Source organism: Lineus longissimus, chromosome 11, assembly GCF_910592395.1.
Source record: "Lineus longissimus chromosome 11, tnLinLong1.2, whole genome shotgun sequence".
NCBI lineage: Eukaryota > Metazoa > Nemertea > Pilidiophora > Heteronemertea > Lineidae > Lineus > Lineus longissimus.
The window spans coordinates 14,689,802-14,706,577 of NC_088318.1; the positions used below are offsets into that span (position 1 = coordinate 14,689,802).

Genomic DNA, 16,776 nt, shown 5'->3' on the forward strand with positions numbered 1-16,776 from the left:
TTGTGCTTACCAGATATTGACCTTAAAAATTGGTCAAATAAAAAATCCCCCCCCCCCCGAGGTCATCTTACCAAGTGGATTATGCATAAGGTTGCAACGACCAGAACCACTGTCTTGGACTACAAGCGCATACTGACCTTTGCACCCAAGGGGAAGAGTCCATTGATCATAATATTTGTTTGCATGGTAGTTCACTACCACTCGAGCTGTTTTCATGCTGGGTAAAAAACCAGTGGCATTCATTATAAGATAAGCCCCGAACTACAATCCTAGTCATGCTAAAAAAAGTCCCTTTGTTTTGATACAGATTATCGTGTTCCCCGAAATCTCATTCTGAGGAAATCGGGGGTTAATGTTCGCTTCTCAGCTTCAAACCCCCCAGGGACAATGTCACAATCTGTTCAACACCAGCATGGGCTGTCCACAGGTGGCAACATTGTCCTTGCAGCATCGCTTGAACAGTTTGGGTCCACAAAGGACTACTCATTTTGTAGGGGGGGTCGAGATTTCATGCATCCACATCAAGTTTACCCTGGAGCATCATCAGACGTTGTGACATTGTCCCTCCCTGCGGCATCTACCACTAAGTCTTTGTGCAAATGCTCACATCATAAAAAAGGATCACAGAACTACCCCGAGTGATTATGATCTCCAGTCAAAGACCAACAACAGGATGCATCAGGACTCCACCCTACCGTTCTTTCTGCCCATGAGATGTAATTCTTTCAACTGCAAGTGATTCCACTTGAAAGTAACGGATGGAGTAACGAATGAAGTAACTACGGTTCCTATCAGATTTACAGTACTGCCACGTGCGTCAGAGTTTCCCGCCAGAAGAATGGGACGGTCACATGACAGACACGACAGAGGGAATTCCTCAGTCCGTCAACGCTCACCACATCCTGGACTGCAAGTAGTTTTTCGTTTATCTTAATGTCTCGCGTAGTGTGCAGTTTGTGGCACAGCAAGTTTGAGAGTTTATTGGCACTTATTACGTTTTTGTTTAGCTTTAGCATGATAATATTTCTATTGTTTCTAGTGTTATTTTGAGTGATATATCCCCACCCGTTCAGCACCGCGGAGCATACTTCATCGTCTGTCCTTGGAACTGTCCACAGAACATTGCAGAATGATCCGCCAATAAGCGGCTCGTGTTTTGTTAAAAAATATAAGATTCGAGTTGAAATACTCTGTAAAGATCCCATATACGGTGATCTTTTCAAACATGCATCGAATCTGGTAATTATATACAATAACTTATTATTCACGTAGTTTCTACAATCATAATACACACTTGGTATGACTACATTTGGTCATTCAATCAATGGCATCCGACAATCAGACATGGGCTAATGCACACATTTGTCATTTCCCCCAACCTGATCTTTTTTCTGAAATCTAATTGTTCGCCACACATCACAGGAACGTAACACATAAGTGAACACAGGTTGGACAATGCTTCAAAAGATTATCGTGAATGTACTTTTCATTAGGTCATCCAACATGTCCATCGGCGGCATCCCATAGATTGACATCATCGATGTCGTCTTCATTCCAGCCAAGGAATTACTGTCGATTCGCTACATTGCCAGTTCGCTACAAGTCGTTTCGCTACATGGTAGGTCGTTTCGCTACATGGGTGGAGTCGTTTCGCTACATGATGGGTATGGTCGTTTCGCTACATGGAGGACGTTTCGCTACATGGGTGAGACGAGCGAGCCAACGCGAAGGCCTTGCAAAGGCCTCCAAATCTGCGTTGAAGTGAGTTTGAATGACCCCTGTCAATCAATAATAAGTACGTATACACGGATACAGACGGTTGAGCAAGCCAATGCGAAGGCCTTGCAAAGGCCTCCAAATCTGCGTTGAAGTGCGGTTGAATGACCCCTGTCAATCAATAATAAGTACGTAATTGAGCGAGCCAACGCGAATGGATGTCTATGAGGTTACTGGTCCATTCAAGTGCGAACAAACGACAAGAACCCCTTGCGCGCCATCAAACCGTATAAGTTTTTTTACCGGCAAACTGTGCTATAATAAATTTGTAGTCACCACCGGGAACTATAGTAGGGTAAAATAGAGTAAAAATAATGACTACATCCATGTAGCGAAACAACTCCACCCATGTAGCGAAACGTCCTCCATGTAGCGAAACGACCATACCCATCATGTAGCGAAACGACTCCACCCATGTAGCGAAACGACCTACCATGTTGCGAAACGACCGCCACATGTAGCGAAACGACTTGTAGCGAACTGGCAATGTAGCGAAACAGCCTGATACCACTACAACCATAACTGTTCATGACATGATCACAACACAATATGCATACAAACATAAACAAAACATTAACAATGTCATGAGATCATGAGATGCAGGTTGCATGCATTGTTGTAGATAAAGTCTACTGAACTGAAAACAAAAGAATAACTCGAAAAGATCATGCGAAAAGATAAAGTGAATTATACAGCACTCGACAGTTTACATATAATACAATGACAAAGACAGGGGCTGGCCAGGGCCATCTGATCTATCTGGCATCTGTCATCCAACAAAACAAATGCTCACACTCAGTGAGGGGCATTGCCATGAATAACCCTATATAATGCTTTGGCTTGTGATCATACACTGTACCATTAAAAAAACTGATTCGACCAACCTTCTATTCTTTTTCAGATTGTTTAAAAGCCTGGAGAAAAAGTTGATAACTTACGATATATTTAGTTAGTACTGCCTTGGTTTGTGATGTACATTATGAATAATCATACATTTGAAATCAAGCTCTCGTAGAAGGAACTTTTTGAGAATGGGAGCAATTTGCATGATTGAGGTGATATAACTGGAGCCCGCTGCTGCTGGAGCTGATTTGATCCTTGGGAGGATGAGTCTTGGTAAAAGCTTGAGGAGGTCATTGGCCACCGTAGTTACTGTCGCTCTCATCCTGTTCCTAGTACAGTACGTGGATGGCCAGAAAGGTGAGATCCAATGGATGTTTTCTCTCTTGAATAGGCCTTTTTTCAACCGAGACAAATCAGAGCCTAAACAAATCAAATGCTCACATTCAGGACACGTCTTTGGATCATGCCATAAGCCACTGAAATCCTTTGTTCCAGGTGAAACGCATGACTGGTCAGCGCCCTAACCAACTTCTTCGAAAAGGTCGATGTACAACTGAAGGCATTCACCTCAACAATAAAAACTGAACATGGTATCACATGAGGTCACTTGATATCTTCATTGAAAGCAAATATTTGCCTTTTTCCTGGGTTTCTAAATTTTTATTCCAATGTACTTCCATTCTGGAAAGTTATGTTCATAATTCAAAACTATTTTGCCACGATATCAATTCTGACACCCTAACTCATGAACTTTCTATTTCTTCTGAAGGAACTTCGATGCAGGTTTCGTGCAGTGAGAATGGGGCCTACCTAGGGAAACAAGTGGGAGACGTCATCAGCGTTTACTCAGATGGATATCCAGACTATGAGACTGCCATCCCACAACCTGGTTGCAAAATCACTCTTGAATCATGTTTGAGGTGTCGATTCAGAGTAGAGATCCGTGCCGACTTCCCAGTGTGCAACACTGGCCCTCACACAACAAGCAAAAGTATCTGCTCGCAACAATGGTGAGTGGAGTCTCATGATCTACATTACAATTTCTTTTTAGCTTTATAGCCCCTTTTCAATCCAAGAGTTCTTAAGAATTTCCTGTGTGTGCTTTGAGAGAGTTTAAAATATTCATCCACCTTCTTTACAGAATAAATTGTCAGTACTCAGTTAAGTCATTTCTTTGCTTAAGAGCTGGCCAAGGTGTCAACAATAAGGCTTTCGGTCTAGTTGCCAATAAGGCAGCTTGCCAAGTCATGCTGGTTGTCCTACCTTACAAACCAGGAAGTCATCTAATCATGTATTTTTCGGAAAAAAGTGAAATAGTCATATCTGGTTGCCAGTAGGGCAACCTCACTACTAAAGAAGTTGCCTGCCCTGAAAATTGTAATGTCATGGGTTTGTCAGAGCTCAATGGACCCACTGCATTGACGTGAAACATTCATGAACATTTTCATTGACATTTATATGTATCTATAACATACGAACCATACCTGTAGATATTAAAACCTGATCAATGAAAATATCGTTCATCGTAAATGTCACCAATCAATATGTATCATTTTCACTATTGTAATACACACCTTTTCTTGCATGTTTTTGTATGTTGAAATGTCAAATTATTTGGATGTACAGATGCACATACGGTAAATGTGTGATCTTTTTCTACATCTAAACTGAAATTGGTCTAGGCCTATATAATGACAGTTCATCTGTGTACTCCACTTCCCAAACTGGGTCAAATTTTTGCATATATTATCGCTGTAAAAAACAGTCAGGTCTATTTCTGGATCTTTTTCTGCTTGATTACTAGCAAAGTCCCTTACAGGGTATCATCCCTGCCACTGTGAATAGACGAAGGGGGACACATTGACATCTTGACGTTGAGAAAAAAAATTATTATCAAAAAACGTATCATCATTACAGGTGCCGAACCCTACTGATCTATGACACAGTTTACCGCGATACAGAAGCCGTCCGTGTGTCGGGGGGACAGGCAGCTTTCCCCAGCATCTTTTTGACAACGTCCAACTTCATCACTTTAGACTACTGTAAATACCTACTGAGTGGAAATGTGAAGTTTAATATCACTGTCTATACAGTAGGTGAGTGTCAATGAGAAACAAAACATTAGTTGAAATTTGGTGGTCGTCATTTGCATTCAGTTAGTTTTTGCATTGATTGATTGCCTCCAGTCATCATCCCCACAAACCTCGTCAGTAATGCCACTGTGATTGACATGAGACCATGTATATCAAATGCAATATTTGTTACATTTTCAGAAAAGGAAACTTTATACCACTCGGATGATGGCCTGATTGTTTCGCCAAACTTTCCCTTTGGTTATTATGCAAGGAAAGAGATCTACACCTACATGATCGAGTCTCCAGGCAGTAAAAATCATGCCGTCCTCAAGTTTATTGATTGGGAACTAAACCATAATGCCGACAGCAAACTTCGGGTTTGTAGCCTTATGATCTCAGTGAGGGGTTTTTATTCATCGTAGGAACCTAAGTTTGGCTACTGTTATATTCTATATTACAAATGGCATAGGGCCTTCTGGTCTTTCAACGAATGTGCACAAATATTATTTTGGGCTTAAAATGCCAAGAATGATGCCTAGAATGTCTTTTGAGGTGTGTATTTTCAAATTTTTATCATGTCTGTGAGAAAAACTAACTTTGCTTTACTTTGACATGATTGAACATATATCACAAGACTATGCTATTATCATAGTCATCTACAGATATAAATACCCTTACATCTTATGATATAAAATTTCCTTCTAGGTTGAATCTTTCAACAATGGTTTCAGCACATTTGATAAAACATTTTATGCCAAAGACTTCCGTCCGATGTTATTTCTTACGGGAAACCAAGTGAATCTGACATTTTCTGCTGGTTCCACTCAAGGCTCTCTAAGCGGTGGTGACAAGTACTATGGCTTCAAGATTCAGTACGAGTTCACTAGTGGTAAGTTCTTGATACAGTCAAGCCTGGAATCGTGGTGAGCGGTAATGCACTGCAGCTCGCTATACTGAACATACTTGAACAGGCCTGTCCTTGAAATGGGTTTATTTCAAAGGAATTTGAGTTCAGTCTTCTGTTATCAGGGAGACTGATATCATTCTGAGAGCATTTATGATGTGAAGCTCTCTTCAAAACATAATGAAGCATTTGTCCAAGAAAACTTATAGTGCCATTTAGTAAGTGTAAGACTTATGGATTGGCAGTCAGGTCATGGTTCCTGTTTGGCACCAACCTTTGATTCTTATTCCTCTCATGTGGTTTCTCTTGCTTTCAGCTATGAGAGTTGACCTCCCCAAGACAGGTAAATATTTTATTAGCTGGATATTCAGCATCCGTTTATATTAGACACGTTTTTTGCTTTAAAAATTAATCTGTGAGTGACAAAACTTCAAAACCATAATGTAATATCAAGAAAGCCTGTACTCTTGCAATGAGTGATAAGGAGTAGGGCAGATTGGCTCTTCCGCCATTGTCATCTTGGAATCACGATGCAGAAATACATGTGCGAAGCATAATAACTTGATTCTTCAGTATTTTCAAATGTGAGTGTCAATGTGGCATGCATGGACGTTGTGGCTTCATCATTCATGCTTCGGATGTAATTCATGACATCAATTTCATGCAGATTGTGGTGAATATCTTTCGATGTCTAAAGCTTATGGTGGTGAGATCAAACTCTACAGGAACAGGCTGAGTGATTACATAGATTGTGTCTGGGTCATACCTCGTCCACCATCGTTCACCAACCTCATGGTCAGGATGGAATCATACTCTTTCTCACCATCCTACAGTAAGTTGTTTGTTTCTTGTTCTCCTGAACAGGAGTGAGCCTGAATGCACCTGTGAGTGATCCCTTAGTAAATGACCTCACCAAGACATGAGAAGCAGCTTCTGTGCGGTGAACGAGATTTGGCCTATTAGATCGAGAGGTCATGGGTTCGACTCCAATCTGAGCCACAGCTTGGTTCCCTAACCTATTGTATGAGTTCAAATGAGCTCTTTCCAGCATCTCTTTGAAATTCTAGTAAGTTTTCTGTTGAGAGTAAGATAATGATCATCATAAAGTGCTTTGAGCGAGGTACTTCACCATGGTCATGGAAAGGCACTGTAAGTATCAAATAATATGAATAACCCGATTATTTGACTTCAAAGCTTCTGATGAGATTCAGTTTATTAGCTTTATGAAGTCTGCTGGAAAGGGGGTCTTATCACTGTGCTAGAAATAGCAGTAATGCACATTTCTGCCTGAGGGGAATGAAAAAAAACAATAAAAAATGCAACCGACTTTTCATTTGCTTTTGTCTTGTTCCAGTGTCACTTACGATGACAATCTACGGTGGTATGACATCGAATGGCATGCCACTAGTGGTGGATGAGCCCTTGTCCATCATTGATACACGCCGCACAACCAGTGATGGGCTGTTCATCCGCCTACAAGGAAAAGTGGACTGGGTCGACGTCAAGATGGCTTACCTGTCTTATGTCACATTAACAATGGGTAGGTGACCGGGCTAAGAAGGCTGGATTGAAGTCAAGATGGTTACCTGTCTTATGTTGGATTGATGATGGGTGACAGGGCAAAAGAAGGCTGGATTGCATCATTTGTTACTTCTTTTCTTTGAAATTCCCTTGTTGCAACTTAATGACTAGCTTTTGGAAAACAATCCCATTTGAAAATCCTGGCAACGCCCTTGATTTTAGACCAATGCTTTCTTGTTATAGGCCATTGTATTGCTCCAACTGTGCTTTGTACAGACTTTGGAAGTGTTTGTGTCTCCGATACCCTGTCCAGCACTGAATGGGATAAGAGATGTGGAATAACTTCACGGCCTACAGCTACAGGTGAGTACGTGGTTCGAGAGTCTGGCTAGAGGACAAAGAAATGTTATTGTCTGGTTTGAAGTTTTGGGTTTATAATCTGTTATCAACTGCAGTAGAGGTTACTAAAGACATAAAGCCAGGTCCGTCTTAAAACCATTCAGAACTCAGATGAGCTGCTCAGTCTCTGTTATATCCTGAGCATTTCTAACTGACACCTGTCGATACTAGAGATACCAAGTTCCAGCAAATTCGTATGCATTATAACAGCACTTTGGCATTGTGTACACCGCTACTTTAACTGCATTTCTATTTTCCTGGACCAACAGTAAGTACGAATGGCGTACCCCTTTAATGTTTTCAGATTTTAGCTGCTGGGGACGGTTATGCAATGACGGGAAGACATGCTACTCTTGGTGTGATGGTGTTGCTCAATGTCCTGATAAAGCTGATGAGGAGAATTGTCCTGCAGGTAAGGTGTGACCAAGCATAGATTAATCTCAAGCGATTTACATTTGAAGTTGACTGCAAACCATGAAATTTTTGTGAGTGATAATTTGCAAACTAAAAAAGCCATGAAAATTTCAATTCAAATGCATTAATGGGTAACTCGTGTCAAATTACACCATTATAATGTTTTAGCTGTTTTGATAAATGACTACGTCACTTTCTCATAAATCGGTAAGGTTTTCGAATCGAAATGCACATTTTCTAGAAATTGATGGTTTAATCCCGCCCGGACGGCTCGCTTTGATGCCGTTTTCGTTGATGACGTCACAACATGAACATTTTCGCGGTTGCGGTGGTTTACATTCAGCGATTTTATAATAAATCTAATCAATGGAAAATTTGAGCTTTACCTTTGTGATCAATTAAAAACGGACGTATTTCCGCAAAGTTGTAAATCACATCATAGTATCACTTTAACCATAAATCCTTTAGCAGCAAACACGATTTTAGTCAATATAATGTGTTGTCTAGACTGGTTATTCTATTCCTCTTACACTTACAGATAGCAATCAAGGAGAAGGCTCATTCAACGTGCAGATCATAGTGCCAGTCATTGTGCTATTCTTGGGTGTACCGATCATTGTTATACCCATCTTCCTCATCGTTAAACACTGCGTCAAGCGGCGAGTAGACCAGCGCGTTCGAAGGAGGCGGAATCTATTAAGACAATGTAAGTCTAATTACAGTGTTATGAGCAGGGATAATCATCATCATCAACACCATTTGATTACTTCTTTTTTTGTAATTTTAGATGCCAATAATCGTGACCGAGAAAACCATGACAACCCAGCATTTCGACTTGGAGATGATGGCGTCTTTCGTCGGCCTGGTACTTCGCGTTTCATCGATGACCATGTGACCCCAACGATGCGAGGAATCCCACCACCATCATATCATACACTAGTCTCGCCACTTGATGAGCGAGAACAATACTTTCTTCAGGATCGACCTCCGTCGTACCGTGCAGTGCTGAGCCACCCCAGCAACTACAGGCTCTCTGTCGTATGTATATTATCAAAGCCATTTTTAGTAACAAACACTTCTGCACTATTGTCTCTTTTGAGCTCAAACAGTTTATTCAGATTTTGTTTGAATTGACATCCAAAATCGATGCCCAAATCATGACACTGACCGTCCTCTATTGCCATCTGGCGGTAACTTTGGAGTCAAAGAGTTATAATGAATGTATTTTGTTGACCTTTCCCTTCTAGGTTGAAACGAAGCCTGTAGACATGGAACCACCACCTGCTTATGAAAGCGTTTTCCACATTCAAACCCAACTCTTTTCGGAAACTCAACGCCTGAGTGCAGATGCTGATGGGACTTCAGGAGGTCGATCACCTAGTGCTGCGAACCCTGGTGCCAATCAACAGAATCGAGAAACTAATGATGACCGACCAACTTTGCTGCAGAGACTCTCACGTTGGACCATGATGCCTCGGTTGAGTGGGTCAGGTGCTGATGATGCAGGAAATGGAACAGTGTCTAATGGTCAAGTTCAGTCACAAAATCCGTTGGAATCGGCCCGGGGAGTGCATGGTGATCTTCCAAGAAACCAAGGGAATGCCCCCTTTACAATATCACGTGGATCTTTTTCAGATTCTAGGGCACACCTGCCGCAGAATGATGCATCTCGGTCAGTGTCCCTAAGGTCATGCCCAGATGGGCTAAGGCCAAATAATAGTGAAGGTCGAATTAGTCCAGGTCAAGAACAGTCTAATTTGGTTGGTCATAGAGACTTGCATCAACCGGAGTCGAATCATTCAAGACATGTGGAAGCATATGGACAACCGTCTCCACAACCCACTCGTTTGCTGCGATGTAATTCTAGTGATCATAAGGGTGCCTCTGCCAGCAGCCTGCTCAGTTCATCTCATGGGAGGTCGGCGTCACTTGACTCGTCTAACTCTCCTGGAATGGTGAGAAGTCAGCACTTACGACTGCCACTTCCTTGGATACGCCAGGACTCAGCAAGAGGGAATGTGCACAATGATGCTGGCCATGTGCCTGAAAATGATCCTGTGAGTAGGGTGAAGCATCAAGAGAATCCGGACAGAGAAAGGAACACCAACGATAGAGCTGTGCCAGCGCCATACCGTCCTTCACGGAGTATCTCATACAGAACACCATCGGCAGATGAGGTGCTGTCAGTTCCTGCGCGACGAGCAGGATCAGAATTTTCTGTTGCAAGTCGTCCTGTGCATCATGGAAACTCTCGGGATTTGAGTGGAGGACTATCTCGTTACCGTAACAGGCCACTCCACAGTAGTTTGTCAAATTTGAGTAGGTCTAGCGATTCGGAAGATACTCGTGAGGGGTCTGTTTCGAACAATGGAAATTCATTAAGTCAAGGTCAGCCCCAACAACTAACTCTGAATTTATCGAATAGAGGGCGGCAGCATTTACTGCCGTCGCTGCTTCATGAATCGGTGTGTGATACGAACTTGCAGAGTTGTGAGGCAGAAGGGACTATGCCCGTTACTGCAGCAAGGAAGCGTGTAACAGCCCCAAGGATCGGTTCCTCAAACGGACATCAGGCGTCCAACACCCGTCAGGTGCGTCCACCAGTAGCACCAAGACCAGGAGCGTGCTTACCTCGTAGTCACATTCCAGGCAGTGGAGACTCTCAGTCAACCGAATCTAAGCCAGGCCAAAGATTGATGGATGCTACGAAACCAGAGGAATTCGGAGAACCATGTCCTGATTCAGGGCAAAATACAATACAGGAGAGAGGATCTGCTTCGGAAGATGGGGTTCCATTGGCATTTGTGGAATCAAGTCAAGGTGCTGTAGATGTTGGATCAGATATTGGCTCTAGTGCCTCATATGTTTGATTTGAATGATTAATATTTTAAGCCGACACATGAATTATACTTTCCCATGTGAGGCCTAAAGCCGAGCACTATAGTATAGGCCCAAAGGGAAATGACTGTTGTCTTTGATTGCAAATATTGAAGCATGTCCTTGTTGACATTCAGCTCGGTAATTCTTTTAGAAAAGCACTTCATATATTTATTAGGAATTATTGGGACATTCTTATTTCTTAGTTAAGGATCATGTCTCTGGGCATTACATCATTGGTGCTTATTGACAGTCATAAAAGGTACAATTGAAATGATTCAGAGAAGATTTTTTTGAAAATGGGGTTATGATACGCAAGATTTTGTACCATTTGTTAATTGTCTCGTTTTTAGAGGCTTGTGCTAAGATTTAGGAGATGGTTTAAGATTGTCAGAGTTTATATTGTTCTAATTCTGACTTCATCTTTAAGGAACTCTGTCAGTGATTTAGTGATTTAGTGATTTGTGAAATTGTAGCTTTCATTTCGATTTCTTTTAGCATTTGTATGCTGTGTATAAACAGCAGTTTAATGTCGAATCTGTCTGCTTAAAGGGTAACTCGTGTCAAATTTCACCATTATAATGTTTTAGCTGTTTTTGACACATGACTACGTCACTTTCTCATAAATCGGTAAGGTTTTCGAATCGAAATGCACATTTTCTAGAAATTGATGGTTGAAATTGCGCTACGCTGACGACGTTTTCGTTGATGACGTCTTCGTGGTCGCGGTGGTTTACATTCAGCGATTTTATAATAAATCTAATCAAAAATGGAAAATTTGAGCTTTACATTTGTGATCAACTATTAAAAACGGACGAATTTCCGCAAAGTTGTAATCACATCATAGTATCACTTTAAATCCTGAATTTTGTTTATTGTGAAAAATGCATAACACATACAACATTCCTAATTTACAGTATTTTTGCTCTCTTTGCTAATTGTAATATGTTTTTCATGCCTTTTGCGTTTTAAATGTTATGGAAATAATTTGCTGTTGTGAGAAAGTGCTATTATTGGGTACTGCTGCGGGTTCCGCTGACCCAACTCGTGAGTAGAAGTGAAAGACCTTTAGTGATATTAGGTCACCTGAGTCTGGGGTTATATATGAATCTCATTTTCAAATGTGACATGTACTTTTCAGTTGTCTTTTGTGACATGACCAGTATTACATGCTGTATGATTGTTGGATCGGGGATGGAAAGAAATAGATGTAGTTATCAATATTTCTTTGTCACTATATTAGGTCAGGCGATTTTGTGAGCTGATTCTGATGAGTTCACATGTGTTTGTGTGTTACAAACTTTTTTTAAGTAAGGCAGTTTGATTGGTTGGTAAATCTTTGCATAAGCATGCAATCAAAAAAGCAGTTTACTATTTCAGTAATAGACAGCAGCACTTGTGGTGGAAAATTCAGTGGCCAACCTTTGTAAGTGATTTAACACACTAAATGATATCTCAATAGTTTGATAGTGTAAGCTCTGGTATCTTAAATGGCATAATCCCTCATGTGCCCTGTCGGCATTTCATCTTGCTTTCTTTATATGGCCCAGAGCATGAGACAATGTTGTGAGATTATTGATAACAGCCGCCACTAAATGTTCCGAGAAGACCTGTTTGATAGAATAGGGCCTACTTGTGATGTGACATATTGTAGAACAGAAATATTTTGCACATGTATACTCACCCTGTGCTCTATTTCAAAACAGAACATTTTAAATTTTGTTAAAAAAATATTGCCTTGACTCGCGAAAATGTTCTGTTCTTCAGTAATCTCATCCCCACGAACCCACACGCTAATCGCCAAATTGTCACGACCTGTCTTGCCTTCAAGTTGACCAAGGCATACTCTTCACATCTCTGTTATGATGTCTGCAGCTGGCCTAGTCATTCTTATTCCACAACTTCAACACTCAATTGGGCTCAATTTATTTTGAAGTAGTCTGATCCTACAAAGGTCTTGAGGACCTGACATACCTTCAAGGCCATGTTAAAAATAAATGGGCTATCAGGCTGGGCGTGTTCAACCACTATTAGAGAGGGCAATGCACTGAATAACTGCTCGCCTTGCATAACAAACTTGTTGTGTTCTAAAAAACAATGATGTTATCTCACTCTCTGTCTTCTATTTCACCCATCAATATAGTCACTGCTAGGTAACCATTGTTAACCTTATTACTTCATTCCTGATTGAGGGTTCAATAGAATCTTAATCAAACTTCAACTAACAGGTAATGCCCGCTGTACACGATCCCTCAAAATTGGATGAAAAAAATTTGACCGAAAAGATTGATCGTGTATGGTGGGAAATTGGATGAAATATTTTCCATCAATCAAAGATTGATGGAATAGAGCCGGTCCTATTTTTGAATGACGAATTGATAAAATTTGACCGTGTACAGCGGGCATGGATATTTATTGAACAATTAACCCTATTGAATTGAATTGTTCGTGGGTTCACCGAAATCAATGATCGTCCATTCCTCCTTCATGATGACGGTGGTTATGCAATTTGTAATGCAAGGCCTAGATTCCACAGTTTGCCTCTCATAGACGACAACATGGGCTGGACGCAGAGGGCAGTGGAAATCATGATAGAGTCGTATAGGGCCCACCCAATCCTATACAACACCAAAGATGCCCTGTACCACAATCGCGTTAAGAAGGAACTGGCCTACCAAGAGGTACTTGAGGATGTCTGCAAGGAAAAGAGTGACTGCACGGTTGATGACGTGAAGAAAAAAATGAACGGGCTACGTAGCAACTTTGCTTGGGAAATGGAGAAGATAAAAAAGACCAAAAGAAGTGGTGCTGCGGCAAAGGATGTGCACAAGCCAACCGTATGGTGGTTCCAGAAGCTGCTCTTTCTTAACGATCAGCAAATATCTCTTCATCCATACGCAGATAGTTTTTGTAAGAAGCGGGGTCTTCCAGCCTGAGCTCCTCGTTTAGCATGGCATATGCCCCTTTGGATGCTCTTCGAAGGATCCATGGCCGTGTCCAATATCGGCGTCGTCGTCGTCGTTTCTTCTTCAATGCGGCCATGGCTATTGCCATAGCAGCAACGGCAGCTGACGCAGCAACGGCCACAAGCAGTCTTGACTGCACGGGAGCCATTTTGTGAATGATTGGATGAAAATGATTGACCGTGTATGGCGGGACCCTCTACATACAAATTTGACCAAAAAGATTGATGAAAAAGTTTGATGAAAATGATTGACCGTGTACAGCGGCCATAAGTCTTGCGTTATTTTAAGTGAGCCCACCGTGTTGAGTTTCGTCATTATTGTCCCAGACTCTTTCAAATTTGATATGTAGACGCCTATTAGGCATCAACACGCACTGACAAAGATTTAGGACAGTTTGATCTTCCTCAAAAGTGTAAATAGGTCTCCATGTAGGTCTTAAAATCCGATGTGGGCCATATCGCAAGAACATTCACTATGATTTTCAAATGTAGGTCATTCGTTATCAGGCTTGATAGAGTGGCTGAAACATTGGAGCTTGACATCATTTCCAAGGTCACTGAGGTCAAACTCAGTGTGACCACAATGGTTGTCAAATTCCTCCCATTGACACTATGTGAGCACATGGCCCTTGGCCTTTCCATGAAATTATGTTTTTTTATCGAACCATTTAACCTTTTTCAAAAATTTGTTGGAAAATAATCCAGTGACCAATTCGAGTAACTGGATACTTGTTTTTCTTGAATAGTTCGAATGGTTCAAGTCTGAAGGACCTGTTTTGTTGTCCCTTATTGTGCACCATTGATTTTTTACCGGAATCCACTCGTGCATGTTCAATTCACTAGTCCCTTGACCTTCCTCAGTCCATAATGATGCTTACACGCACATGCTCTTGTTATGATTAACTAGCAGCTCTGATTTTATTGGAAAGTTATTGACGAATAATGCAGATGTCATGTTGTTTACAAATTCCATCTCGCTGTCTGGGATTTTGCAACGTAACATTGATTTGACTGTGTCTGACTGAATTGCTCCCATATCCAAACTTAAACCTATGTGACTAATAAAAATTTCTTTTTTGTGAATAAAAATAAAAAGAGGTTGGAAAATTTGGTGGTTGATGAATTTACATTTTCTGGTCACAGTGGCTCAGTTTGCTTTCCTCTGTCACATCAACATTTATAGAATTTTATGTTATAGAATTTTTAAAAAATGCAATTTTCCATGCTATTGTTAAGAGTGGGAGCCTTTGGTTCTTTGAAGATGATTGGTAATAATAGTGAGGTGAAGGGGACAAGAGCCATTCTTGGTGAATTGGTTTTCATTGAGAGCGTAACCTCACTATTGACATAATATACTACAGGTCATGACCATTCTCAGCCCAAGTGTTTACCTCATTTCAGAAGCATTTGTGTCAATGACACTTAAAGCCCTCTTCTGAAGAGCGCCTGTCTAATGGTTTTACACTAATTGCCACCGACAGCGGCAGTGCAGGGCTAAACAAATTGGGTGCCCAAGTGCTTGCTGGAATGCCTTGCAGTCTGATAACTCGGGTGCCAAAAATAAGTAAACAGCATAACAGAACATGTCCAAATGGACACTGAAAATCTCCCACCACTAACTACCTTTCCTACCAAGCCTTGATAGAACCCACTGGCACTGTGAGTTCTGAACCTTTCTACATCTTAAACTGTGTACATGTAGGTCCACTACATGACCAGAAAGGAATGTAGGTAAATATCCCTCAAGTAGAAATCCCCCCATTTGCAAAGTTGGTAAAAATCCCCCCAAAATATATTTTCCTAACAAGTAATGATTCGTATATTTTGAAGCTTTAATAGGCTTACAGTGAGTTTTTCTGAAGAAATAGTTACATGTAGTTGTCAATTCCTAATCGTCATTGTATTTTCCTCCGTCCTGTTATATTTCTGTGGTGTGAAGCTGGGAGTTCACAGCGATATCATCTCACAAACATCTTTAAAATCCTATATTTTTGTTTTGGAGCTTCAAACATTCCTTATTCATGTTGTTGATTGCATATGTTGTACATTGATTGCAAAATGATTCTGTCCATTCGATACACTCCAATCAACAGGATTTTCCTGGTTGAGAAAAAAATTGTTGTACAGGTTTGCTTCATGGAAAGGGTTTATTGCTTTAAATAGTCCTTTCATGAAACCTTTCCAAAATTGAAGCCGTCGACTGTAGTTTTTTAATTGTTGTATATTTTTTATAAAGGGATATGTATTATGTGGCCCTGCTTGTTTGCAGGTCACAATATGTTTTGTCTAAAACAAAGTTTAGAAGCTTTTTAGTTGTATATACATCATATATATATCTGATATATACTTTCACCCTACATATCATCTACAAGGCCTTTGTTCATAGGCAACACAGCGTAGAAAGACAAAAGCCTGGTCGAGATATGCGATTGATTGTTGTGGAAGGTCTATGTTGTTCATTGTTTAACATTTTCAACAGTGCAACAGTGTAGACTGTTATAGTTATTCCAGTTATCTGTGAGACAATTTTCCCCACGTGTCTGGTCAGGTAGGCTACAGCCTGAGTGGCAGTGTTAATTTAGTTTTACTTTTGGCACAAGTAAGTAGAATGCAGTACATGAACATCATTGGCCTTAAAGTTGGGGTGTTCTTTTAAAGGGGGCATAAACAGGAACATATTACCATGGTGACATTAGACCCGAGAACCCAGAGTTTATTTATAATCATCTGGGCTAATATCAAACCAGACTCCATTTTATAACTATACACATGTCAGCTAAAGACCATCAATTAAACCTCTATTTCCTGCTCTGAGCCTCCTTTAGTTGTTCAGCACCTACATTTTACTGACAAGAGAATATCATGAACCATCATGATAAAGTGTAAATCAGTTAATTTGTAATTATGTAGAAATATCAATGTGTTCTGTCTGAATGACAACAGAGGGGTCGCATCAATTCTATTTTAGTGTTATGAAATAAACTTTGAAATGCAGATAGTTT

At 40.7% G+C, this 16,776-nt stretch overlaps 2 protein-coding genes across 4 annotated transcripts; both read left to right on the top strand.

Moving 5' to 3' along the window:
* Nucleotides 1-868: 868 nt before the first annotated feature.
* Nucleotides 869-16,776, top strand: LOC135495239 (uncharacterized). 3 transcript variants are annotated; one of them, XM_064783696.1, is made up of 14 exons: nucleotides 869-909; nucleotides 2,678-2,976; nucleotides 3,389-3,629; nucleotides 4,537-4,715; nucleotides 4,893-5,071; nucleotides 5,400-5,583; nucleotides 5,915-5,941; nucleotides 6,266-6,430; nucleotides 6,953-7,138; nucleotides 7,363-7,482; nucleotides 7,823-7,930; nucleotides 8,471-8,638; nucleotides 8,720-8,970; nucleotides 9,180-16,776. In XM_064783696.1, exons 2-14 carry the CDS (start codon nucleotides 2,883-2,885, stop codon nucleotides 10,800-10,802), a joined length of 3,525 nt encoding a protein of 1,174 aa, XP_064639766.1. In that variant the 5' UTR covers nucleotides 869-909; nucleotides 2,678-2,882; the 3' UTR covers nucleotides 10,803-16,776. The 3 variants fall into 3 exon arrangements, with proteins under 3 accessions (XP_064639766.1, XP_064639767.1, XP_064639768.1); XM_064783697.1 differs by lacking the exon at nucleotides 869-909 and adding an exon at nucleotides 916-1,239; XM_064783698.1 differs by lacking the exon at nucleotides 869-909 and adding an exon at nucleotides 1,336-1,447.
* Nucleotides 13,368-13,745, top strand: LOC135495298 (uncharacterized). The gene has a single exon (XM_064783762.1). The coding sequence runs from the start codon at nucleotides 13,368-13,370 to the stop codon at nucleotides 13,743-13,745; it is 378 nt and encodes a 125-aa protein (XP_064639832.1).